The sequence below is a fragment of the Coturnix japonica genome, chromosome 1 (genome assembly GCF_001577835.2).
Source record: "Coturnix japonica isolate 7356 chromosome 1, Coturnix japonica 2.1, whole genome shotgun sequence".
In the NCBI taxonomy this organism is placed as follows: domain Eukaryota; kingdom Metazoa; phylum Chordata; class Aves; order Galliformes; family Phasianidae; genus Coturnix; species Coturnix japonica.
The window spans coordinates 11,603,251-11,627,649 of record NC_029516.1 but is presented as its reverse complement, the minus strand read 5'-3'; the positions used below and the strand labels follow the sequence as shown (position 1 = coordinate 11,627,649).

General features: G+C 38.6%; 2 protein-coding genes across 9 annotated transcripts in view; one reads left to right on the top strand and one right to left on the bottom strand.

Moving 5' to 3' along the window:
• The window catches only part of NAPEPLD (N-acyl phosphatidylethanolamine phospholipase D), a 29,485-nt gene extending 13,004 nt beyond the window's left edge, over positions 1 to 16,481 (top strand). For 6 of the 7 annotated variants that reach the window (XM_032442334.1, XM_015883672.2, XM_015883991.2 and 3 more), the window contains exons 2-5: positions 7,507 to 7,813; positions 11,634 to 12,280; positions 13,250 to 13,364; positions 15,215 to 16,481. In XM_032442334.1, the coding sequence (XP_032298225.1) occupies positions 7,520 to 7,813; positions 11,634 to 12,280; positions 13,250 to 13,364; positions 15,215 to 15,340 (1,182 nt within the window). In that variant the 5' untranslated portion in view covers positions 7,507 to 7,519 and the 3' untranslated portion in view covers positions 15,341 to 16,481. Of the gene's footprint in view, positions 1 to 1,306; positions 1,778 to 7,506; positions 7,814 to 11,633; positions 12,281 to 13,249; positions 13,365 to 15,214 lie in introns of those variants that run through there. The other variant, XM_015883752.2, reaches the window with a different exon arrangement.
• A 1,263-nt stretch (positions 16,482 to 17,744) lies between these two features.
• ARMC10 (armadillo repeat containing 10) lies at positions 17,745 to 24,347 on the bottom strand. Of its 2 annotated transcripts, XM_015884115.2 has the most exons (6): positions 23,947 to 24,344; positions 23,201 to 23,349; positions 22,108 to 22,242; positions 20,856 to 21,032; positions 19,878 to 19,949; positions 17,745 to 18,567 (listed from the first exon to the last, which is right to left on the bottom strand). In XM_015884115.2, the coding sequence occupies exons 1-6, from the start codon at positions 24,110 to 24,112 to the stop codon at positions 18,313 to 18,315; spliced, it is 954 nt and encodes a 317-aa protein (XP_015739601.1). In that variant the 5' UTR covers positions 24,113 to 24,344; the 3' UTR covers positions 17,745 to 18,312. The 2 variants fall into 2 exon arrangements, with proteins under 2 accessions (XP_015739601.1, XP_032298226.1); XM_032442335.1 differs by lacking the exon at positions 19,878 to 19,949 and having other exon boundaries at positions 23,947 to 24,347.
• Positions 24,348 to 24,399: the final 52 nt, after the last annotated feature.

Here is a 24,399-nt window from a genome sequence, read left to right as displayed (position 1 = left end):
TTAAAGGATTATTTGCAGTGTGAAACTAGAGAACATTTGCATGGCAGTTTGTTCCTTTCTGGCATGGAGAGAGAGAAGGAAAAAAGCAAATTAAAAGGCTTTGTAAATGAGGTGGAGATAGCGACTGAAGAGCTGCAGACATAAAAAAAATACCAGCACTGAATAGAAATGAACCGCTTCAGGTCCTGCTTTGCCATGTGGATCCTATGGATGAAGGTGTTCAGCTTCTCTGAAACAGTTCTTACCTGCCTTTCTTTCAGTATGTTCAAATAGAGCCTTAGTCTCGTCAAGTGTGGTGGTATTTTGTTTTAGTTATATCTCATTGATGTAGGATGTTGGGCAGGGAGCCCTCTGCCCTTAGGACAGATTGCAAGATGAAGATTACAACTTCATTGTAGTTGAGGAAAAACCTGAGCTAACAGGACAACATCAGCATCACATAATGGCTTAAAATACTAAACCTGAGCTGTGTTGTATTTTAATGCATCTGACTGGCTAAAGTGTGTTTGTAAATACTGGGCTTTAAAATTTGATCATTTCTTCTAACTAAGCTTCATGCTGGAAGGGTTTGTGGCTGTGATTAATTGTATTCACATCAGGAGTCCAGCTAATGAACAGCTCGTCCACTCCAGCACGAACTTAAGCAGAGCTGATGGCAGAACACAAAGCTGGGCTCCGGATCCTGTGGCTGGCTGGGTACCACTGAAGGGTTTGCTCTTTTAGAACAGCTTCATTAGAATTCCTTGCAATTGTGAGGGGCTGTCCATGGAGATTATCCTTGCTGCTGGAGTCCAAAGGTTATCTGTGCTCAGCTGTGCGCATAGTCCATCTTCTGGTATTTTTCTGTTGACTTTAAGAACTGTCTGTGTTTTGAGTCACCACCCAGTGGTTGTGTTGCATGCCATACTGCAGCCATACTGCACAAGCTTTGCTTCTGTGTGTGGTCAGCTGGAGGCCCGTGTAGCACAGCAGGCAAGAAAACTTTAATTACAGCTCCAGAATATGCATCCCCCATTCTTCCCCGTGCCTTAAGTGGAAATAGGAAATGGGTTGTTTAGAGAGAGACAGTAAAGCACTTCACAGCGAAGGGAGAATTGATTCCTGCTGTCCTGCCTTCCCCAAGAACAGCACAGAGCAGTGCTGCTCTTAGGCTTCATCTTAACAGCGGTCCCATGTGTCCAACACAATAGCTTTATGTTTTTGTTGCCCTCTATTTTTCTATATCTACATATGTATGTATGTTTTAATATCTAAATATTGTAACTATATTATGTGTTTTATACGTGGTCTAAGACAATTCCTTTGCACTCAGTGTGGTCCAGGCAAGCCATAAAGCCAGGCACTCATGGTTGACTGAGCTTTTAAATGTGGTAGTCATATGCCTGTTTTTGCAAACTGAGATTCAAGCCTGCAGTAAAAGATGAGGATATAGAAGGAAATTATCAGGTTTAATAGGCATGTATAGGTAAAGACATTGGAGGTTGGGTCTGTCATCTGTTTATATGCATGGTTCCTAAAGGTAACTGCTATCATGTAGCATCATAAACTATACAGAATACACGTATTGCAGCAAAACTCTGTAATGCTAAATACAAGGCATAAAAATGTCAGGGGCTATAAAGCTGTGTCCATGCTGGACAGGGACAGTTAATCAGCTGGGGCATTCAGATGGCAAAGGGCTGGTTGCTGTGAGTTATTCCAGTTCCAGGAAGAGGCGGCTTCGTGAAGTCAGCGCAAGTCGAGAGCTGATGACAGCACTGAGAAATAGCTGCTCCAGGTACTGCTGGTGGGTCTGACTAATGCCTGTTTGCATTTGTATCTGAGGGCGCAGGAGGATGTAGCTGATAGCACCTGTAATCGCTGTGAATAACTTCCTGTTGGCTCGGCACCCTCCCCTGCCCGAGCCAGTTTGTTGGTGTAAATCCTTGAGTGCTTACACAACGATCTGAGTGGAAATAAGGGCTTCTGTAGGGGACGGGATGGTAAGGAGTGACTGTCTGCTGCATCAGCTCCTTGGGGGAATTCACTGTGTGGACACACGTGTTTGTTTTCAAGCTGGAGAAGTACTGAGGGCAGAGGTGGGTTGGCTGGCAGTGGTGGCTGCTGAAGTAATACTGCTGTTGTAAGATTGCTTTATTGGTAATTAATTCTTTTTTTCTCAGTAATGACTAAATGAAGTTTTGTATCATTGGTCCTCACATCTAGATTCATCCCAGTTCTCAGAGGGCTATTTTTGCTTTTTTTTAGTTAACTCAGTTATCCACCTTCCTGTAATATCACACAGAGTCATGGTAGAGTCAGGATACTCGCAGGTGATTTATAAGAGCAGGGAAGGAACTGCTGGCAGCTTACACCAGTGCATGCAAGAAGGGAAGCAGGCTGTAGTAGCACGGGTTTGGGGAAGGATTGTGGTTGGGTATGAAGATAACCTGGGGAACAAGATGCCCCACAGAATCTCTGTCTGGCTCTTAAAATATCAAATAGTTTGAATAAAACTTTTGCAGTGCTTGTTGTTGCTTGCAGCTTTTTACTGGAAATCTCAGATAATAAAAGTATTCTTAGATCACTGGTTGAAAACTTGAGAGCCTCTTTGTGTGAGATCTTAAGACCAAGAGAATCTGGAATAACTGCCGTTGCAACTGGCCTGGACAGCCTGAAGTACTTAACAATAAAGGTTGAAAGGCATTCAAAATTTTCCAGTCTTGGAACTGTTCATTAATTAATGCAGACAATTTCTTCAGACTTAAAGGAAAAATAAAAGCACAGCCAGAATTTAGCTGGCAATGACTTGATACTTTAATGTTAAAAGGCTTTTTTTGTTGTTTTTAACTGGTGCGCTGCCTAGTGTTTGCAAATACCTCTTAGCTGAAATCCTTTTATTCAGTTTTGAGCCAAAAGCGGGATTTTTGCACCCATAGAACATGTATATTGAAAAGCATTTTCTGAGCTGTGTAGCAATAGACAGCTTGCAGGAAGTTCTCGCTTTGATAAGACTGTAGTGATATAATAAAGGCAGAAACCAGTTCTCCAAGTGCCATGCACTGCTGCACTGTCCCTTTTAGGTCATGCACAGTGCAACCCAATTCTGGGTGTGATCTATAGGGAAGGACAGCAGTTAGAAATGAACCGAGCTTGAGTCTTCAAAAACAGATTAATGGGGATATTTGCAAAGCTGGGGAATGTTTGCAAGATAAATATGATGTTTTGTTGGACTGCAGTAAACCATGGTTTCATAGTAACTCTTTCTTTTCCTTTCTGACTTATGAATTTGTTAAATAAGGACCACGTTTCTGTGTAGAAAAGGATGAATTTGTTCCAGCAGCCTTCACAGTTAGCGTGTCAGTGCACATGTAGCACCTTGTCAGGTAGTGAGCAGTGACTGCTAGGGAAGGCTGCTGGAAGAGGTGAAGAGCTGTGCACTTGTTTGTGCATTGATGCTTTTCTGCTCATCAATGCGAAATGATGTGGCTCTTAAATCTCTATCTACAGAGAGCATTTTAAAATGAAGGTTTTAATGACAGTGCTTCTTGTAACTTCAATGCATCCTGCTTTCAAAATGATTTTGGAACCAATTTGAGGAAGTATTAGAATGTTTACATAAGCTGTTAATGGTTTTCCTAAATATAGAAAAGGCTTAAAGCCAAAATATTTCCATCCAAGCTTTCAGTTACACAAGTGATGCTAAACTAAACAAACTAAACAACTGACACCAAATCTACTGTGATAAAAGCTGTCCCTTTTTCCAGGAATAAGCCTGATTATCAGAATGTAAGGCCTGGAATTTCCTTGCCACGTCCTGCCTCATCTACATCTTCCTTTGCTTTGTGGGTTCCCAAGAGCCCCTTCGTGTTTGCTGCTGGAAAACCAGTTGTGTGAGCTTTGCGTTTTGATTCATGTTGTGTTTCATCCTGTTCATCCAAAAGGCTTCTTCCCCTCTGTCTAGGGTACCTTCTGGCACCATGGGTTTGGCATGACTCATGGGCTCATACACAAGTTTGTATGACTTTAAATACTTCTTTACACTGAGGGTGACGGAGCACTGGAACAGGCTGCCCAGGGAGGTGGTGGAGTCTCCTTTTCTGGAGATTTAAGACCCGCCTGGACGCCAACCTGTGTGACGTGGTGTAGGGAGCCTGCTTTGGCAGGGGGGTTGGACTCAATGATCTCTAGAGGTCCCTTCCAACCCCTACAATTCTGTGATTCTGTGTGAAATACCATGTAGTTCCAGCCCATTCTGATGGGCAGGGTTGCCACCCACCGGGTCAGGTAGTTGTGGGATGGTTGTGTTTCTTCCTTTCTTAACCTACTGTGCCAATCCCTTTACCCTTCTTTATGGTAAGTCACCTCATCTAGGGTGACTAGGGTCCTTCAGGGTACTTTGGATAGGCTGTGGTTGGACCTGATGATCTTCAAGGTCTTTTCCAACCTGGGTAATTCTATGATTCTATGATCCCAAAGGATGATTTCCATATGTTAAGAACTCAGTTCAGTGCTTCTAAGTAGGAACTTTCCTCTTCCCTTAAAGGTGTGGAAAACAAAGATTTCTCATAGCACTTTACATGATCAAATACTCACCAAGGGCACAACCCATTCCTCCTGCTTCCTTCTGCCTCCACAGCTCCAATCCAGTTTAATTTTGTAGTACCTCTGTCCTCGTAATTTGGCTGGTAATACAGTGCTTAAATTCTTTGAAGCTATTTGCCAAACCATTATTTTTCTTGGAGAAGAAGCCATAAAAGCTGGTTGAAATATCAGCTCATTCCTGCCTGCTTAGTTTTTAGTGTTTGAAATATAACTTTGAAATCTCTTTGTTGTTAGAGGGTTTCTTTTGCAAAAAAGGGTCAGAGTCTCAAACTAATAACTGGTTGAGTCTCATTTTAAGCTAATAGTTGAAACATACTGGCTTTCTAGAAATGAATCTATGTTTTTAATATGAAAAATCAGAGTTCTTCTACTGTATTCCTTAAATATTCATCTTAAATGAGATGAATCTGTGGTTCATCAGGAATACTTTGTCAGTTAATAGTTGGTCAATCTGTCCTTATGCATCCAGAGGAGTTTGAAGTCTGTGAGCACTGGTTTCTTTTCTCCCTTCAGTTGCCAATGGAATACTAATGAAAGTAATGTATGTGCATCATGTGGAAAATATCTTGGCAGACATATACCTGCAGTGCCTTAAATGCTTTGGCATTGTCTTTGTTTAATCAGCGTAGTTGATCCCTTCTTCCCCTCAAGGCTTATTCTTTCAGAATAAGATCAAAGGTTTTTATAAAAAATGTAAGCAAAAGCAAAATTCACCTATTTCAGAGATGAATGAATAGATAAACAGAAGCTTAAAAATAAAACCTTAGGCACTTTGCTCTCTAATATGAAAAGTCTTATAGGAATAATAATTACAGTAGTCATATATATTTAAAAATCAGACTCCGAGATGTTAACAGCAGAATTTCCTGGAATTAAGTGTCTACCTGATTAAACTTCTTTGGGTTGTTTTCACCATGTCTTGTGGAAGAGCAGATGTTTTATGCTGTGCCTGTGTGCTCTGCTAAATTAATGAGTTGACTGGGCTCTGGAAATGCTCTTTGAGGAATGGCACAAAAAACCCTCCCAAGTTAAAGCAATAGCTAATGTATCCATTACAGTTTTCTTTTATATTTCAGTTATCAGTTCGTGCTTCTTAGCACTTATATCTGTTTAAAATGGCACAGAGCAACTTGGGTGGCTGCTGAAATGAAGGCTGATTCCAGCAGGTATTTTATGGAACGGAGAAGACAGCTTGGGAACATCAGTGGTTACAACTAATATTGTGGGGAAGATATGACGTGCTATTGCCAAATAGAAAACACATAATGAAGTGGTTTCAGTGAAGCTACAGGGAAACCAGAATAAAAGGCAAATTAGTTAAAAAGGGGTTATGACCAAGAGTGTTAATTCTCAGAAATGTGACCAGGAATGTTTTCTGAATGTTGACTGAACAGTTGTGCATTCACAATTGACATTTCACCCACCTGCTGCTTTTGCAGTTGGTCCCTGCTGAAGTAGCAGGGAAGAGCTCTGCATTTGAAGCTGGAGCGTCACAGGAAATGGATTGGAGTTTAATTTGATGATGCTTCTGATCAGTTTGCAAAAACCAAGGTGAAATATTGCAGTAACAGTCTATTTTTTTTCTGTTATTATGAACTTAAGAGGGATGCAGTGAGTTCTGCCTAATCAGCTACTTAAACAATACCACATTAAGGAATAATTGCTAAGAAAACCATCTGCTGTGTTTACTTTTGCTCTCTGACAATTCTGAGTGAAGTGACTTTGGTACATCTGACCAGTGCTTCACATATGAGAATACTGCTGAAGTCTGAATAGCTGAGTTCATGAGTTGTTAGACAGTCTAAAATGTGTATGGGACAGTTTTCCCCATAACAGACTTCACAGTTTCTAATTAAAACTTATAAACTTCCAACGTGTAGGCAGCATATCCTACTGTCTGTCCATTGCTAGTTGTCTACTAGCTGTTAATAGATAGAATTTGTAAGTGCTTGAAAGGAGATGACCTTTTAAAAATAGCAACCTGTTTTGTAAATACTGGAATGTTGACATTAAATATAGAAAGGGAAGCGTTTAGCTTTGACTGAATTCCTTTAAAGGAAATCTGAATATTTGTCTTCTCCACCTTGGGCATACAGAGGTCAATGGGACTCTGTACTCCTATGGTCTCCAACAGTGCAGTGCAGTTTGGAATAAGAGCCTCTGATTGCCAATGTGAAAGTTTTCTAAGAATGGCTTCAGAAAAATATTCTTTTCTCTGTTATTTTCTCACTTCTTTTTTCCCTTCATTTCACACTGGGATTAAAAACAGGCACTGCAGACATGATTTGTGATATTCCAAGCTGTGTCCTTTCATATGTCAGTTCAGTCAATCTTTTATGTAACTTGTCTTTGAAAGGCGAATCTTGCTGTTACTCCACTGAAGTTCAACTTTGTTTCAGACAAGACAGGACCAAATAACTCGTGTGGTTTTATTTTCCATGCATGCGTGTGCATGTGTTGACACATCTTGTAGTCAGAAGCGGTGTCATCAATGCTACATGAGGCTGCTGCTCTTACTACACAACAGTCGCTATGTGGGCAAGTCCTAAGGTGCTCCGTAGTTCCAATGTTTCTTGGACATGCTTGAAGGATCACGTTACATTAGGCACTAAATGTCATAAGTAAGGACCCCTCCCCCTCACTCTTGCAGTGGGTAGATAATAGCACTCGCATCCCAACCGGTGCATACCAGGGAGTGAAATTCTGCCTGAACTACAAAGAGATCTGATGTCTACTTGCCACGGCATGTTTTTGATGTCTTTTGTGTAAGAGCAACAGTTAAAAAAGCTTATTTTGTTGAGAAAAATACGGTAGATCATAAAATGGGTAGGATAGATTTGTTTCTAATGGATGAGAACGTTCTGTCTTACAGACACTGACGTTACTCCAGAAAAATATTGATTAATTTAAAATGTATTTTAGTTCTCAAAAAAATATGGATAAGAAAACAGAAGAGCCTGCTCCATCCGCATCCAGCCAGTACCCTAAGGAAGCAGTGAGGAAACATCACAACTCAGACCGAGGATCCAGGGGCAGCGACTCTTCCAGAGCCTCCAGGAAAAGCTTCAGGCTGGACTACAGGCTGGAAGAAGATGTAACGAAATCAAAGAGAGGCAAAGATGGGAGATTTGTCAACCCATGGCCAACGTGGAAGTCACCAACATTGCCCAATGTTTTGAAATGGTGCCTCATGGAAAAAGATAACAGCAATGTGCCATCTTCAAAACAGGTGAGCGCTTACATGTTGTCTGCTTGTGAGTTAGATGGCTTTTTCCTCAAGCGAAACATCCAAAGCAGGACAATTTCTAACTAAGCAATTGGACAACTTCAGGATACTCCTCATTGGTGCTGTTTTTCTGATTTTGTAATCGCTTTCTTTGTACTTTTCAATAGGAGAGATAATCCTTCTTGCTTTTTCAAGTTTTTGCCTTTCAATTAGTTTCTCAACCTTTGATTTAGTTAGTTCAGTTTATGTTTATGAAAAACAAAAATAACCTGACTCAATCATGAACTGCATAAACGAGTATCCTGTTTCCATTTTAATGGGCGTTGCATTATGAATCATACAATAAAACATCATTTATATTGGACAAAGTAGCTGTGGCATATATCATTACCATTTTTTTTCAGACTATCGTGAAATATATATATTTATTTATATATGTATATGTTTAATATACTTAATAGTTCCTGTCTTTTACTTATGGAAGTGTTTGCAAATCTATGTTTCTCTTTCAGTAAACCAAGAGGGGAAAAAAAAAGCATATATTAAAACTAACAGGAATAAGTATTTATACTGAAATATTAAAGATACAGTGCCAGTTTACTGGGAGACATCGTTATTTGTTTTTTATGTGTGTTGCTTCTGTCAGGTGTGGTGTATAAGGAAGGCCTTAAAAACCAGAGGTTGGAGAAGCAACCTATGAGAGATGCTTCATGTCCATGAGGAGTACTGGATACTGGAAAACCGCTGGTTATCTCTGTAGCCACAACAGTGTTAAGGTTCACAGTGTTGGGCTAAAGATTTGACAGGATTACTTCTTTGAGTATTTTCTAACGTGTTTTCTTGACCTACAGAAAAGCTGTGCAAAAGGGTATACAACAAGGGAAAGTGTTTTTGAACCAACAGGAGTTAGTAATGCTTTTAAGCACCCTAGAAAGCAGACATAAGCTATAAATCTCACAGGCAGTGTTCAGCAAGTAGTTTACATTTTTCATTTGTTATCTGACATGAATTACCTGTGAAGGAAGTTATCTGATCAGGTTTCTTATTAACGTAGCCCTGAGAAAAATTGAGATTTCTTGAAGGTTATGTAGTACAGAGCTTATTTACGGGAGAATTAATCTTGGCTGTAATTGTTCTGCAGTAATAACAGTTCAATTTCAGAAAAAAAGCACAGCAAACTTATTTGTTCTGGGATTCCCTCCAATGATTTACTGTTTAAAAATGGTATCCTGCTTCTATATGTTATGTCTCAGTGTGCTTTAGTCACGTTTATGTACAATTCACAACTTGGCTGGTTTCAGTTGCCTTTGACTGCTGCCCTGTTCTGTATGTGTGCAGTAGCTGTAGTCATTGCTTCAGCTCTTATCAGCACAAGTGAGAAACCTCGTCAGTGACTGAGCTACCTAGAAGGCAGTGCTCAGCTGTAGTACTGAGAGCAGAATGTACAGCTTTGATGGCAGCGGAGACCTGCAGTGCTTCTCTTTAATTTACTGGTTATCCCTGCAATAAAGCATGATTACAAAGAAATCTGCACTGTCCCAGTTGTAAAGCTCACTTGTTCTCTCTGACCCAGCTGGGATTCATTTTGGACTAATTTTATTGCTTTGCATCTGAAATTGTAGGATTAAGTACCTCTAATTATTTAGTAGCTTAGCGAAATGCATCAGAAACAGAAAAACTCAGATAGGGATCAATGAAGTGCACTGCTTAAGCTCTCACAGCCATTTTGATGCTTGTTCCAGCTATGTTTGTTCCACACCTAAATCAAGCTTTAAAGCTCTTCTGAGCTTGTTTAAAATTCAAACTAGGTGCTCCATACTTTATTTAACACTGCTAGATAACAAAGCCTTAGAAGATATTCCTGCTCCAGTTTCCAGCTTTAAGCATGTTTGGTGCCTCCTGTACTGAGCAGGTTCAGTTTATCTGTACCAAATGCTTTGCATATGACTTTTTAAAAGTAATAATCCAGGTACTTCACTGTTGGGAAAACTGTGTATTCATGCTTTCTCAACAGGCCTTTAGCATTATCCAGAATGAATATACTTTTTGTACATTTATTACAGGCTTTATTAAAAATTTGTTGCTTTTTTTCCCCCCAGTGCTATTGAAATGTCTTTTAAGTATTTAGGTTCTGGATCAACAGTATCAATTGTTCTTATTGCTGTAAAATCCAGTGGTAGTCCAGTATGCACTAAGTACCAAAAATCCTGAGCTAATTAGCTAGACTTACTGAGGCCAGTCATGTGTTTCTTCTTGCTTTGCATTAGGAAGGAAGAACATGGGCTGGGGAGTACAACACAATGTAGGTAGAAACGTTTTCTTTTTCTAGCAATGAAGACAGGATGGTATATTAAGCACTTCTGCCTCTGCTGGTAGCTGATTTGAAATCGATGCTATATTTTGAAGTTCTGTTATAGTTCTTGTAATATCGCTGTTCCTGGTTGGTTGGACAGAGGATCAAATGTTCTATAGGAGGATGAAGGTTCTGTAAGATTATGTACTTTGTTCATTATCCCATTGCACAAGTTTTAAGAGTTTCCTATGAAGTATACTGCTAATAGAACTTGTGGTTTAGGTTGTTCTTATGATTTGGGAAGTGGTTAATTAAGGAGGAATTGGGTCTTATAACTGAATCTCATCTTGGTTGGTTCAGAATGAAAGTGAAAAAATTCTACAGGCAAGCAGCTCCTTGCTTAATAAAAATACTGTCAGGCACTATGAGTACTAGCCAGAAAATTGGCTGATATAAATACTGCAGCCAATACATAGAATGACTTCACTTTTACTCATCTGATGGGAAAGCCAAGTAGTGAAACTAGTCTTGCCTCCAGTGCAAAGTAATTTGTAGCCCAACTTTAAAAACAAGTCCTTAAAAAGAATGTTTTCCATAGCAATGCGCTTACTGACATAAGTTGTGTTATGAGAATTATTACATTTCATACCTGACTTTAATTTCCTTGACATAAACAGACTTATTGACTTAACCACATCTAATTTCACGATCTAATTTCTGTTCTTGAGACTTATGCTGCTTCTGTGTACTTAGAAGAAAATGTTTCTATTTCATTCTTAGCTTTTTTTCATTCTAATAATAATACTTCATTCATTCTTGTAGGAGTTAATTGATTGTACTGCACTAACCATTCAGCTTTGGAGAAGGTTATCTGTACAGCAACTTAATATGTGTCTCTTTCCTGAAGGCAGTAGTGAAACTTTTTCAGTAGACATGTCTCATCCATTAGTGCTCAGAAAAGCAATTTCATGAATACTTAATTACTCACAGTAAGATTTCAGAATCTTCGCCCCAACATACACTCTCCAAATCAATAAAATATTGCAGGGGATGTAACTTCCTTGAAGCTTTCAGGGCTGTTTTAGCAAAAGAAACCCTAGACTCCTGAACTATCACAACATCAGCTGGGCTTTTAAGGGAGCAGGAACTTAGCTCTGTGTAACCTATCTGATAGTGTTAATCTAATGCTAGAGGGAGAGGGCAACAACCATCACAGGGAGGAAACTAACGAGGAACCAGAAATGCTGGGACGTCAGTATCAGCATTAGTTCATTTCTCAGCCTCTCTTGAACTCTCTTCTCTTGAGAAAGGAAGTGAAAATGTGACCAAATAAAAGATTAATTCAGGAGGAACTTGCTGGGAAAAGGGCCATTAAAAAGACATCTGTGTTGCAGTTCTTAAGTTGCCTAAAAATATAAACAAATCTCAAGTCTTGACTGTGATAATTTGTGCCTTGTATGAAGTTCTTGTTTCACAGCCAAGTACATTCTGGTATGTCTCATGCATATTTTGTTCTTTTTCTTCTGATAGGAACTTGACAAAGAGCTTCCAGTGTTAAAACCATACTTTGTTCAGAACCCAGAACTTGTTGGAAAAACAGGAACTGGAATGCGAGTCACGTGGTTGGGACATGCCTCAGTTATGGTGGAAATGGATGAACTGGTATTTCTTACTGACCCCATCTTCAGCCAACGAGCTTCTCCTGTGCAGCTGATGGGCCCCAAACGTTTCCGACCACCTCCGTGCACAGTTGACCAGCTCCCCAAAATAGATGCTGTCGTCATCAGCCATAACCACTACGACCATTTGGACTACAACTCTGTAAAAAGTTTAAACGAGCGCTTTGGCAGCGAGCTGCGCTGGTTTGTGCCTCTGGGGCTTTTAGACTGGATGCAGAGATGTGGCTGTGAGAATGTGATTGAACTGGATTGGTGGGAAGAGAACTGTGTCCCTGGTCACGATGCGGTGACTTTTGTCTTTACCCCTTCTCAGCACTGGTGCAAAAGGACTGTGACAGATGACAACAAGGTTCTGTGGGGCAGCTGGTCTGTCTTGGGACCTTGGAATAGATTTTTCTTTGCAGGAGACACCGGATACTGTGTTGGTTTTGAACAAATAGGTAAAAGATTTGGACCTTTTGACCTTGCAGCCATCCCCATTGGAGCTTATGAGCCAAGGTATGAAAATGATGTTTTGGTCAAAATAGGCAAAAGAGACAAGTTGCCCATTTTTCTTAGTTTTTGTCATTCAGCAACCAAAAGATGGAACTGAAATGTCTAGTTCACTTCCCTGTGTATTTGCACTGTTCAGAGGATCTCGGAAGTTTTATTCTTCAGTCTTAAATATAGCAAGGATGAATTGGCTGACTTCCATGAAAAACACTGAGTCAAAAACTAGAATTACTTTGTGGCTTTTTCTCTTAAATAGCATTGCTCAGTCCATGTCATTTAGGTGCATACAGGTTGCTGCATTTTTTTTTTCCCCTTGCTGAAGTCCTTATGTTGCTTTTGCAACTTATCCAGAAATGAAGATGAATCCTTTCTAGTGTGTGAAAGACTTATTTGTTCAGAAATCCATATCCTAATTACCGTGGGGTATCTACATATTTTAGATGATAACATTCATATAATGCTGGAAGCACAGCATGCATAATCTGGGAAAAGAAGATAGGAATCAGACATGGTAAAAAAAAAAAAAGAAAAAAATATATATAATTAAATATATATACATTTTTTATATATATATATATAGTGTTTTAAAAAATGCCTAGGTCCCCTTTCTCTGCTTTCTCACCACTCCCTTTGATTATCTTCTGAAGCATATCTTTTATGTTATGTTTTACTAGCATGAAGTTAAGTGGAATTTAAATCTGTGGTCTTAATGCCTCCAGGTATCACTAATATGTCCTTATGCTATTAAAATTATAGGTAAGAAAATAACTTTCTGAGGAGTGAAAATACATGAGCTGCTGTTTTGCGTGTTGGTATTTTCCAGCCTGTTGATTTTGAATGTTTGTATATTCTTAAGGCATTTATGCTCTAACCTTTTGATTGGGCAAGTATATATTTTTAGATTCCTTGCAACTTACTCCATGAATGTAAAGAAGAAATCTGGTGACACAGAAAATTCACTTTGTGTTTTGATAGGTGGTTTATGAAACATCAGCATGTGGATCCTGAAGAAGCAGTAAGAATCCATATTGATGTTCAAGCAAAGAAGTCTGTAGCAATTCACTGGGGAACCTTTGCTTTAGCAAATGAGGTAAATTTAAGCACTACACGTGAACTCAGATCTTCTGACTACACGGTCATTAATGATATTTCCTTCATGCAATTTAACCCATGTATCTATAAATATATGATTAAAATGTAATGAGTGAGAAGTTGTTACTATATGTACTGTGCATCAAAACAAAGTGTAGTTTTATATAACTGACGTGTAAAATAGTTAAGATTAATTCTAAAGTATAGATACTAAAACACCTGGAGATCCATTAGCATCTTGTAACTTCAGCAAAGTTATTTTTTAAAGGCTGAATTTCTTTCTGGTAGAAAATCCTGTCAGACAGAGAAGCATATGGGGAATGTTATGTTAAGCAGCATCTTTAAGGCCCCTTCTTTGTTGTTGAAGGAATGAGATACACGGAAATAGTTGTAACTATATTCCTTCTGAGTTAGAGAAAGTAAATATTATGGGTAGTAGATTTCTCCAGTTGAGCACCTTATTAGTTAATGTATTTGCCTACCTTTTATCTAGCATAAGTTTAAAAACAAACAACCAAAACCACTAAAATGGAAGTCACGGGGTAAAGAAAGATTGAACCAGACAAGAAAGTTAGTCTGTAATCTGGCATTTCAATAACTTTCTCTTCTCTGAAGTTTGAACCTTTGAGTCGTAGACTGATTCTTATGACAGCTCCTCTGTGTCCTTTCATCTGAAATGTGGAAAGAGAGATCAATGCAGCTGACAAAGCTACGAGTCTTTGGTTCTGAACATTCCATATTGAAAATAAAGTAGACATGATAGTGCACCAGCAGTCGTTATACTCAGAAAAACAAAAGCAGCAACTATCTTCTGAATAAACAGTGTTTGTATAGGGATTTAAATAGCTAGAATATATCCTGTAGAGTGAATAATAAACCTGATGTCTGATGGTTGAGGAACATGGTAGACAGGGAGATTCATTGTTAAGTTTACTTGTTTATTGCATACATTCCTTGGAAGCCATACGAATTGAGTGCCCCTACTTCAGTATGGATTTTATGCACCATGTCAATATAGTAAATGCATTGAATGGTATTTTTGATTTATGATTAAATATCAGCTTCTTTTACTGGCAAAACATGGGAAAAGTTGGTTATCCTGAGTTGTTGCTGATTTCCACTCTTGCTCTGTATCACTTGTTGTAGTAATTAGTTATCTGAGTACTGTAACAGTGACTAAAAATGAAATGGAAGGCATGAAGTCTATATATTCTTGGAGGCACCTTGTCTGGAAGCCGGTTTTCAACTTTCTTTGCAACAGTTGCACTATTACGTCTTGTAACTTCCTTCTGATTCTGTTTATTTGACTCATAAGGTTTTCTATCTGAGATGCTTTTAATGCTCTGTCATTAACGCTTAAAAAACAGGTCAGTTACTTCAAAACACCAAAAACTGGAATATTCTTCCATAAGATGCCTTTTAAAAAACATTACAAATAATGCTCCTCTGAACGTTATATTTACTATATTGAAATAGCACTGTTTTGTAAACATTAAACTTTGTTTTACTAATGTGAGAAAGCGCCATCTACTGCCTGTTCGCATCTCCTTCTCTGTGCTAGGAATGACTAATGACTTTCTGCTTCTAGGAGATCTTGTTTACATTGTAAAGGACCGAATTTTGGATAAGATACTCTTTATTAGATACTGGAGGAGTGTAAATCAGTGTTCTTATTCTTTGAAAACTAAAAATGAAACAAAACATTTTGATTCAATTTGACAAATGTATTCCCTTTCCTTTTTTAGGTAATAGCTAATATTTAAAGCGGTATTTTAGAGTGATAATACTCCTTTCTATTTTCTTGCCCGCTAAATGTTATGTTTTTTCCTTGTGTTGTTATTTTTCCAGTATTACTTGGATCCTCCAGTTAAACTGAATGAAGCTCTTGAAAGATACGGCTTGAAAAAAGAAGACTTCTTTGTCTTAAACCACGGAGAGTCACAGGACTTGAGTACAAACGATGGGTCTGAATAGTAAACCAGCAGTAATTCCTTGTAAGCCTTGTTTGATTTGAACGAGTATTTAATATTGCAAACTTTAATTTGATGTACTTACAAAGTAGATTGAGTTAATTGAATTTTTAGATTCCAGGATTGTCAGCTTCATAACTGAAGTTCTCATACAGATTTCATTTTACTGATGTTTTTGTTTTCATTGTTCAGTTATATTCATTTTATTAGATTATTTACAAATTTTGGGAGGTGATCCAAACACTGGTTAATATGTGCGATACTGTTTGGATTTAACCTGCAGTTTCATCTCTTACCTACACCAGTGATAAACATTTTTGTTTGTATTTTTTTAAACTCTTCATCTTGCCTATGACAGCAATAATACCTTCAGAACAGGACACGGTCTCCTAATGAATGGCTGACAATTAATTCTTCATTGTTATGTCTCACTCGTTAATCATTGATTTTTCAAATTACATCCTGTTCCTCGGTAGCTTCACAATATTAATGGGGCATCTCCCAATACATCTGTTATTAAAGCACAAGCACAGGAAAATTGTTTCACTGTGTGCTCCTACATTTTCATTTACTGAGGAACCACAAAAGTGGAATTTTAAGATGATCTCAAGAAATGTGCCTTTAGCAGAGAGAGAAAGCGCCTCAATATTGCAATATCCATGTGTAACGCTTAACGATGTCCACAGTATCTGTGCACTTTCATTGTTAATGTTTTTAAGTTAGGCCTAAACGTGTCTAAAATAATTTCCTTGTCAAATACTGTACATAAAATGGAAGAATCCATTAGCGGCACTTGTCTTTGCATTGACTATTAGCCAATTAAATACTTTTCTTAAATGAAAAGTCTTAAGGGCTGTGGTAATTTTTCTTATAGCTTCCTTATAATCTTAAGGTTGAATAAGAGACTACAAAACTACTTGCTATTGTAAAACTTGGCTAAACGTGTCTGTATCAAATTGCCATGCTCACTTACAGAATTAAAGCCTATTGTTGCCAAAACCTAAAAGTAAAAATTGTGGTTGTTTTGCTCCTTAACTCATACGTAATTTGTGATTTTTTAATTTCTTCTTACTTTTGTGTGTTACGTTTTATGTTCGTACTCCACCAAGATCAATAAAAACAATAAATTCCCTGGGATTTTTAGGCACTGACTTCTGTCAACTAATTCAAAGCAGTCAAGGAGATCTCATGCTGCAAGTAAGCTTCAGTTTTCAACAGTTACCTTTTAGAAGACTACAGTATTAAGTGCTAGAAATCTTAAAGAACTTAATGGCAATAGAGAACAGCACAAGGAGGCAAAGGTCAATTGGTGTAAGTTAATGCTGAGGAAGTCTTCTGGAGTAGGTAATTAAACTATATGTAAGCAAAAGTAGCTTATATTCCTTTAGTGTAATTCATATTTAACAAACATCAAGATTTCTTTATTTGAAAAGGTATTTTTACAATGAACGAAATAACCAGAACGTGTTCAGAACTGGTTTAAAGCTACTGCTAGTAGTACAGTGTTGATTTCTGCAAGGATGTTTCAGAGTCTGTTGGGCCTTTTATTTACACAACAGCTTCAGTAATGACCTGGATATGTAGTGTCTATTATGTGTAATATTTTAGAAGAGATCAAGTTGCTGGATATCTTCGGAGGACATTATTAAAACTCAATTTTCATTTAAAAACTATTAGACTGCATTCTATAAAATTCTGTATTTTAGAAAGGAAAAAAATGAAACTGAAGGAGTACCTGTTATATGTAGATAAGCAGCAAAATATCAGAGTACTATGTTACAAGGATCAGAGCCTTAAATGTCAGTAACAATATTTGTATGTAGAACAGTGACAGCTGTTTTGCTCGGTGTTGATAAGATTCCACCAGGTGTGGGGCAGGAGATTTAAAATAATTGGAACCCTTCCATGAAGACACATTAGAGTCTTGCATTATTTCAAAACACCTCAGCAGTATTATTCTGTGAAGAAAAATATTTAAAATGGATATAGACCAGAAGAAGGAGACTGAAGCAACAATGCAGTGTTTTCTTGTGTTTTAGATAAAGAGGACAATGGTCATTTGAATTCATTCGTATCCTTTGGCAGTTGACAGAAACTAATTATTCAAAAGATGTCAACTGATTTTTAGGTTTTTTACTCTTGTATTAAGTGATCATAATATAACTTGTGTATTGCAAAATGGATTGGTTCCAGTGGGAAGGAGAAAGAAAAGTTCACTGTAAGTGCAGTGATTGACAGAGTTCTATTTGGGAATCATGTTAATTTCTGCCTTAATGGTATTCCTATTGAGTTAAAACTACTTGTATAGATTCATTGGCCTTACCCATTCATTGATCAAGACACAGATATGTTGTATTTTCCAGGTCATGGAATAGATGTACTAAACACATGAAAATATTCTGAGCAGATAGGTGGAAACGCATGACTACATAACTTTAATGTGCATTATTTTCATTAATAGATTATATTACATAATTTGTATTTCTGACAATACTGTTTCTGCAGGAAGTTGGTGACAGTTTGGTGCTGTTCTTCAGATTTTCTAATATTTGCCTGCAGCTTTTTAACAGGTCTCAGAGTAATATAAACAACTAAGCTCTGATTGCTGAATCTTTAATGCATTATTACATAGAGGCTTATTCAACAGCTGTAAATATCTAAAGGCACAAAAATTCTGGCATTAAGAACATTTAGATGGGCTTTATTCATGAATTTTAAATGTTCACTGTACATGTAAAGCTTTCATGCTTTAAAATGTGCCTCCCTCTATTTACACATGCCAGTTGAATAGTGGTTTCTCAGTGCTAAGTAACCCGTTCCATATCTCACTTTTTACAATAAATCTGTTATACTCTGCACAGTATCTAATATAGAGTCTCTTGCAATTGATTTGTGCCAAGTACTACAGCAATATTCAGAATTGGTTTTTTTATATCTAATCTTGAGATTAGATATTTTTCAGTCACTAGTGAATTACTACTGTGTTAATATTCTCACAACTTGCTCTTTCACATCTGTGTCAGGGTGATGCAGTAACGATGCCAGCTTCTGAGCAAATGTCTTAGAATCCCTGCAGAGCATGCTGAAAACCGAGTCTTCACTGTATTCATCCTCTGTCATGATGCTATCTTCATTATTCATGTTCCTTCTCAAGTTTGCTGCAAATACCAGGGCTCTAAGCAGAATATCTCTGTTTATACAGTTGTCAAAGAGTAACGGCAGTGATGGCATCTAGGATGTTAAATAAATAATCCATACTTAATCATCAGCGCTAAGTACATCTAGCTAAATTGAGCTTTAAAAAATGGAAAAGAAGAAATCTGTACCTAAACAACATAGGTCAGAAACCTTATGAAATACCAGATGCTGAGATATCATGCAGGAAACCTGCACAGCATTCAGGTTTACTCTTTTGAAAAGATGTGTGTCACAGGCTAATTAATACTTACACTTTCAGTTTCTAAAGTACAGTGGTCTGGAAACTTTCTGTCTGTAAAAGAGCCTGCTTTTGCCTTCTGTGGTGATCTGAATGTTTGTTAACATATCTGATAGAACTGAACAGGATACACTTTTAACAGAGGACTGAACATATGCCTACCCTAATCTTGTTTATTTGTGAATATCCAGTAGTATCTAGACTAGCTCAGCTTCTGGGAAATATCTCAAAAATAAAAAGAGAAGTTTGCTTTTTAAATCAGCCACTGCATATTTTAATTAACAGATTTTAGTGAGGAGGAAGAAGATGTAGAACTGTTCCAGCCTCAAACCTTTTGTTTTTGGTATGAGCAAAGGATGTAACTGAAATAAATGTGTATTCTAAGCCAGCAGTGGGAAGTGTCAGATAAAGTTATCCATGAAGATAAGTAATGCATTGGAAAAGTTAATTTACAGTGCCTAGAGAAAAGGATTTATGGACGCATTTGAATAAAGAGGTGGGGATTACAGTGGAATTTGATTTTCTGAGTAAAGCAGTCAAAAAGGTGAAAAGGGAAAGTGAGAACGGGCTTTTCTAACTTGCCACTATTAGGCTCTAAACTAAAAGAGGTTTGGATTAGACATTATGAAAAAAATCTTCCTTCTGAGGGCTGTAAGATACAGGCATAGCTGCCCAGAGAAGCCGTGGATACCCCATCCCTGGAAATACTCAAGGTCAGGCTGGATGGGGCCCTGGCAACCTACTGGTGGGTGGCAACCAGCCCACAGAAATGGGGCTGGAACTATTTGTAAGGTTCTTTCCTACCCAAACTTTTCTGTGATCCTATGATCTGGAATGTTGCACAGGAAGTATGACCAAGTGCCTTCAAGTGCATATGCTCTGTATATTTACAAGTAATGTAATCTGTAATATACCACAATGTAGAAGGCTAACCTTTGAAAGAATGTATACTTCTAATTACTTATATGAACCAGGTACTTGCTAAAGTTTTAGTTCTGAGTTACATGTATAATTGGATTAGAAAAGAATTTAAACGTATTACGCATACACACCTACATATGCACACATAAGTAAATGCTAAAAAACAAACAAACTAAAACCTTACTTGCGCTTTAAGAAAATGTCTTGTTGTAGCTGGGTTTGCAGACAAATTCACGAGGACTTTCAAAACTTGTATCTGAAATGAGGAACATGTAAGTGCATTGCAGTCTCCAGAACCAGAATGTGTAAGCAGACATTAGCACTCCCTGGCACCCTTGTCATGTTACTCTACCGCACAACTTTTTAGTGTAGTCCACTATCTTCTGGTTTCCTTTATTCTGATAAGTCTCCCAACACAAATTCTCACCTTCTTTCATAGAAGCTGTATTTTTCACTAAAGCAAGGAAAGTCATAAAAATCATTCTTTAACATGGTCAGCAGGAGATTATAGAGTATGGTTTTTAAGCTTTCACACAATTACATCAGCAAGGCTTATATACGTTTGAAATGTAGGACTGAACTTTCTTAGTATTTTAAAGATGGAAGGTGAGACTGTGAAAGGAGATGTTAATCTCAAGAATAAGCAATAAGGAGCAGGATTCAGAGGAAAAAAATAAACAACAAGCACTTAAAATGTGATCAAAGCACACACAAACACAACTTTGTTCTTTCCTGGACCTTGTGGTACTAATCTTTTATATAAATGCTGAAAGAAACCAATACTACTTATTATATTTCACTAAAGTATGTGTAGTAACTTCAGTGGAAATTTGTATTTCTGAAAACTATTTTTGATCTGGTAGAACAGTTCAGTGCATTAATATCAATGGAATACCCCATGACTTCATATATCCATGCAGCCTTTCAGATCTAGATCTTCCTTGCCCTGTTGTGTGATTGCAGTGTTTGGTAAGCAGAACTCTAGAGCTGCTGTAGCAAATGAAGAGAGCAACAGCTGTGCACACAATAGGGTTTTGCTTGCTGCAGCTCTAGCCCAGTGACTGCACTATCAAGATTCTCTTCCTTCCCTCTCCCCATTCTTCCTGGATTTATGTGGAGAAAGTAATAAATACATGCATTTCAACAATACAGTACCCAATACCTGTGTCCTTTCAGATCCTTCTGAAAGCAAATGAAGTAAACATGGAATTTGGTTTATCATCTTATCATGATAGTCATTGGTAACAGATATATTCGTCAACAGTCTGAGTCCAGCTAGCTGCAGATCAGAGTTCAGAGGAGCTGATTCAATGTTCTTACAAACATGCGTAATATATACCTTGGGAAAAAGAGGAGATGAAAAGGAAAGACGTTTATTTGAGACAAGCAGATTTTCTATTCACAAATAGCATCAACAGTCCAGCAACAGGAGTGTAAATACCTACTGAACACTGCTTGTTGAATACATAATCTGATCAAGGTACTTAGAAACAAGCCCTTATGTTTTGTTTCATTTTTAATGCATACAAATACTGTGGGCTGATAGAAGCAGGCCAGACGTACACTCCCTAACTCCTGAAGCATCAATTACTCTGAAAACTCAAATTGCTTTGACACCATCTCAGAAGTGGTGCATTTACTTCAAGGAGTTATTTTAAAAATCACCTACTTAAAGCAAGTAAGGTCTTAAATGTTCAGAACAAGCCAAGTAAGGCTTGAAATGAAACCCTTCCTTCCAATTATGTGGCCCGTTCACTGGAGTAATTGGGAATGGTGATGACAACTGACGCTTACAACTATTATCTACCCAATTTTCTTCTGAATGACATCACACTGTGAACTTTGGAGCTCTAAGAAAAAAAATCACTTTGCTTTCATCAAAGGCGTTGTTTTCTACCTACATGCCTATATAAATATGTGCCATGGGCAAGCAGTAATTTAAAAAACATTGCTAAGCACTAAAGATGCTATAAATGACAATGTGTAATCAAAGCGTCTTTCTATCAAGCTAATGAAGAAGCTTCCCAAAAAATCTCACTGCTTGGACACTTCTTGATCAAATAATGCTAGAAGAGGCTTTTTTTGACGGCTGGTCCCATCTCATCTGTACTATCTACTGTATTTATCAGCAGGACTCAGCACCGTTACTACAGATGGTTCTTCTAAGAGTAAAGCACCACAGTGAGAAGTGGGTCACAGACAAGCCCAAGGGATCAATTAACCATTTTCTCCAGTTCCCTTGCCTAGAGTGTCATGTGAGGCTCAGAATGCTGCCCATCTTATTACACGAGCTTACTGATGTTCTAACCTCAAAACATTTTAGCATCCTCCCTTGTACTTTAAAAATATACTGGAAGCCCCACACTATTTCCCGCATCTCAGCTACTTTTATTTTTTCCCTGTAATAAACTTACCTGTATCTCTTCCTGATTTTTAATATTCATACTCAAATTATTAAGTGCATTTAATGCTTTTTCTTTAACTGCGGGAGTACAATCCAAAAGCATCCCTCCAATTACAGAAAGGCCATCCAGATTTCGAATTATATCCTGAAATATAAAAGGTATTCAAAAAGATCATTGCAGATTTTCAATTAAAATGCTGAAAGCTTCACTCAAAAGTTTGTTTTAGTGCAAAGCGAATTGTGTGAATGAAGACTTTCAGAACAGGCTACTCTGTTTAAAGCGTTAGTTACCTTTTGTATTATGACTGCATTCAAAAATGAACTGTGGCGCTTCTTTTACAACTGCCACCAGCTCATAGTATCAAAATCGCATTGGGAAGGAATTTCATCTGACAGACACCAACAGGGTACATCCTTCTGAAGAGCTGCTCATAAAATCAGAATTTTGAAGAGCTTGCAAATTAAGCAAAGCTCTTAACGCAGGCAGAATAACATCTGTTATATTTTGCTTGAGCTAAACTGAAAAAGGATTCGATACAGTTTGGTAATAGTAAGACATGTAATCACTGCGTTGCACTTTGACTTGGAATCTTAATTCAACTGGAATTATGAACAGTCCTGCTTAGGGCCAAAGCTTTTCTGCATCATATTTCCAGCCGAATCAAAGAGAGACAGACAGCAGGGAAGCTGCTGCAAATGGCACATAGCTCTGTAAACATAAAAGCTACTTTAAAATATTTCAGTAGATTTCAGATTGGATCCTGAGATTATTTAACTTGTATCAAATTCAACCCTTTAATTAACATCATAAAACCAAAGGCAAGAAAAGATACATATTTAGAGCACTTTGAAAATACAGGACACTGTACAGTGTTTAAGTACATTTAATGTATACAAACATGAAGCACAGATAAATCTTGTGAGGGTGGTTAATTGCGTTCCTTGGACTAGCAGGAAATTAAAGCATAAACATAAAACACAAGATTTAGAACACGGGTTAACCCAGCTCTCAATCTTGTGACACTCTTAAGCAAAACAGCACCCTTCATTTTCCATACTGACTGGTAGCGAAATGCTGTTGTTTTCTACAGAACAACACTTACTTGATTTACAGAGAAGGCAGCACTGTTACTGAGAGTGATTAAAGCTTGCTCCTGAATTAATGGATCATCTGTGGCCTTGAGCAAATGAATAAGCTTCTGTAAAGTATCTGCATCCATGCTGTGGGGTGATGGAGGAATTTCTTCCCTCACTGTTAAAAAAATTAAATAACACCAAGTTTGAGATATTTCACTTAGTTACCAGTGAATGCTTTTTTAGCAAGTTGAGTTTAGCAATTCTGCTGGTTTCTCCCCATTGCCCTCGTTCTATTGCTGCATGCCACTGAAAAGACTTTACCCCCAGTGACTCGACTCCTGTACTTCAGACATTTATACACAGCGCTGAGATCCCCCTCCAGCCTTCTCTTCCCCAGCTCTCAGCCTTTCCTCCTACAGGAGGTGCTCCAGGCCCCCACTTCATGACCTTCCACTGGACTCTCTCCACTAGTTCCATGTTTTTTGTGAACCACATAGCCCAGAACTGGACACAACACTGCAGATGGGACCTCACCGGGGCAGAGCAGAGGGGGAGGATCACCTCCCTCGACTTGCTGGCCACAAACATGAACGTGTTCTATGTTTCACAGGATCACAGAATTAAAGGGGTTGGAAGGGACCTCTAGGGATCATCGAGTCCAGCCCCCCTGCCAAAGCAGGTTCCCTACACCATGTCACACAGGTAGGCGGCCAGCCGGGTATTGAATATCTCCATAGAAGGACACTCCACATCCTCACCGGCCCCTCCTCACCTGAGGGCGGCACACGAGTCTCTCCCCGCCGCCCCGCTCGTCCCTTCGCCCTGTGCCACCGGCAGTAGCAGTAATAGGCGCCGGCTCCGAGCACGACCCCCAGCACGGCCGCTCTCAGGCCGGGCCGCTCGTCCATCTTTACCGCCCGCGGAAGCCGATGCAGCATCCGGCGCCGCCCCGCCGTGCTGAGGGCTGCGGCTCCGGCCCGGCCTGTGAGCCCGTGCAGGGCGGCAGCGGCTCGGCTCTTCCTTCGGCTTATTTTTACAACAACAAAGTGAAAGTACCGACATCTTAACAAAGCACAGTGCTGGATATACACCACACTCCCTCCCCAGTCCCTCTCCGAGCACAAACAACCCCCAAGGGCTACTCGCTGCCTTCACTTTTTCACGGTGAACCAACGCGTTTGGAAGGGGCGGGGCGGGGCGGGCAGGTCCGGGGCAGCACCTCCGT

Coding starts and splice junctions, on each gene's coding strand:
- ARMC10 (XM_015884115.2), bottom strand. CDS start 24,112: ATGCTGCATCGGCTTCCGCGGGCGGTAAAGATGGACGAGCGGCCCGGC. Junction 22,243..23,200: donor CTGCCTTCTCTGTAAATCAA/GTAAGTGTTGTT, acceptor TTTATATTTCAG/GATATAATTCGAAATCTGGA. Junction 21,033..22,107: donor AAAATCAGGAAGAGATACAG/GTAAGTTTATTA, acceptor CTTTTTCCCAAG/GTATATATTACGCATGTTTG.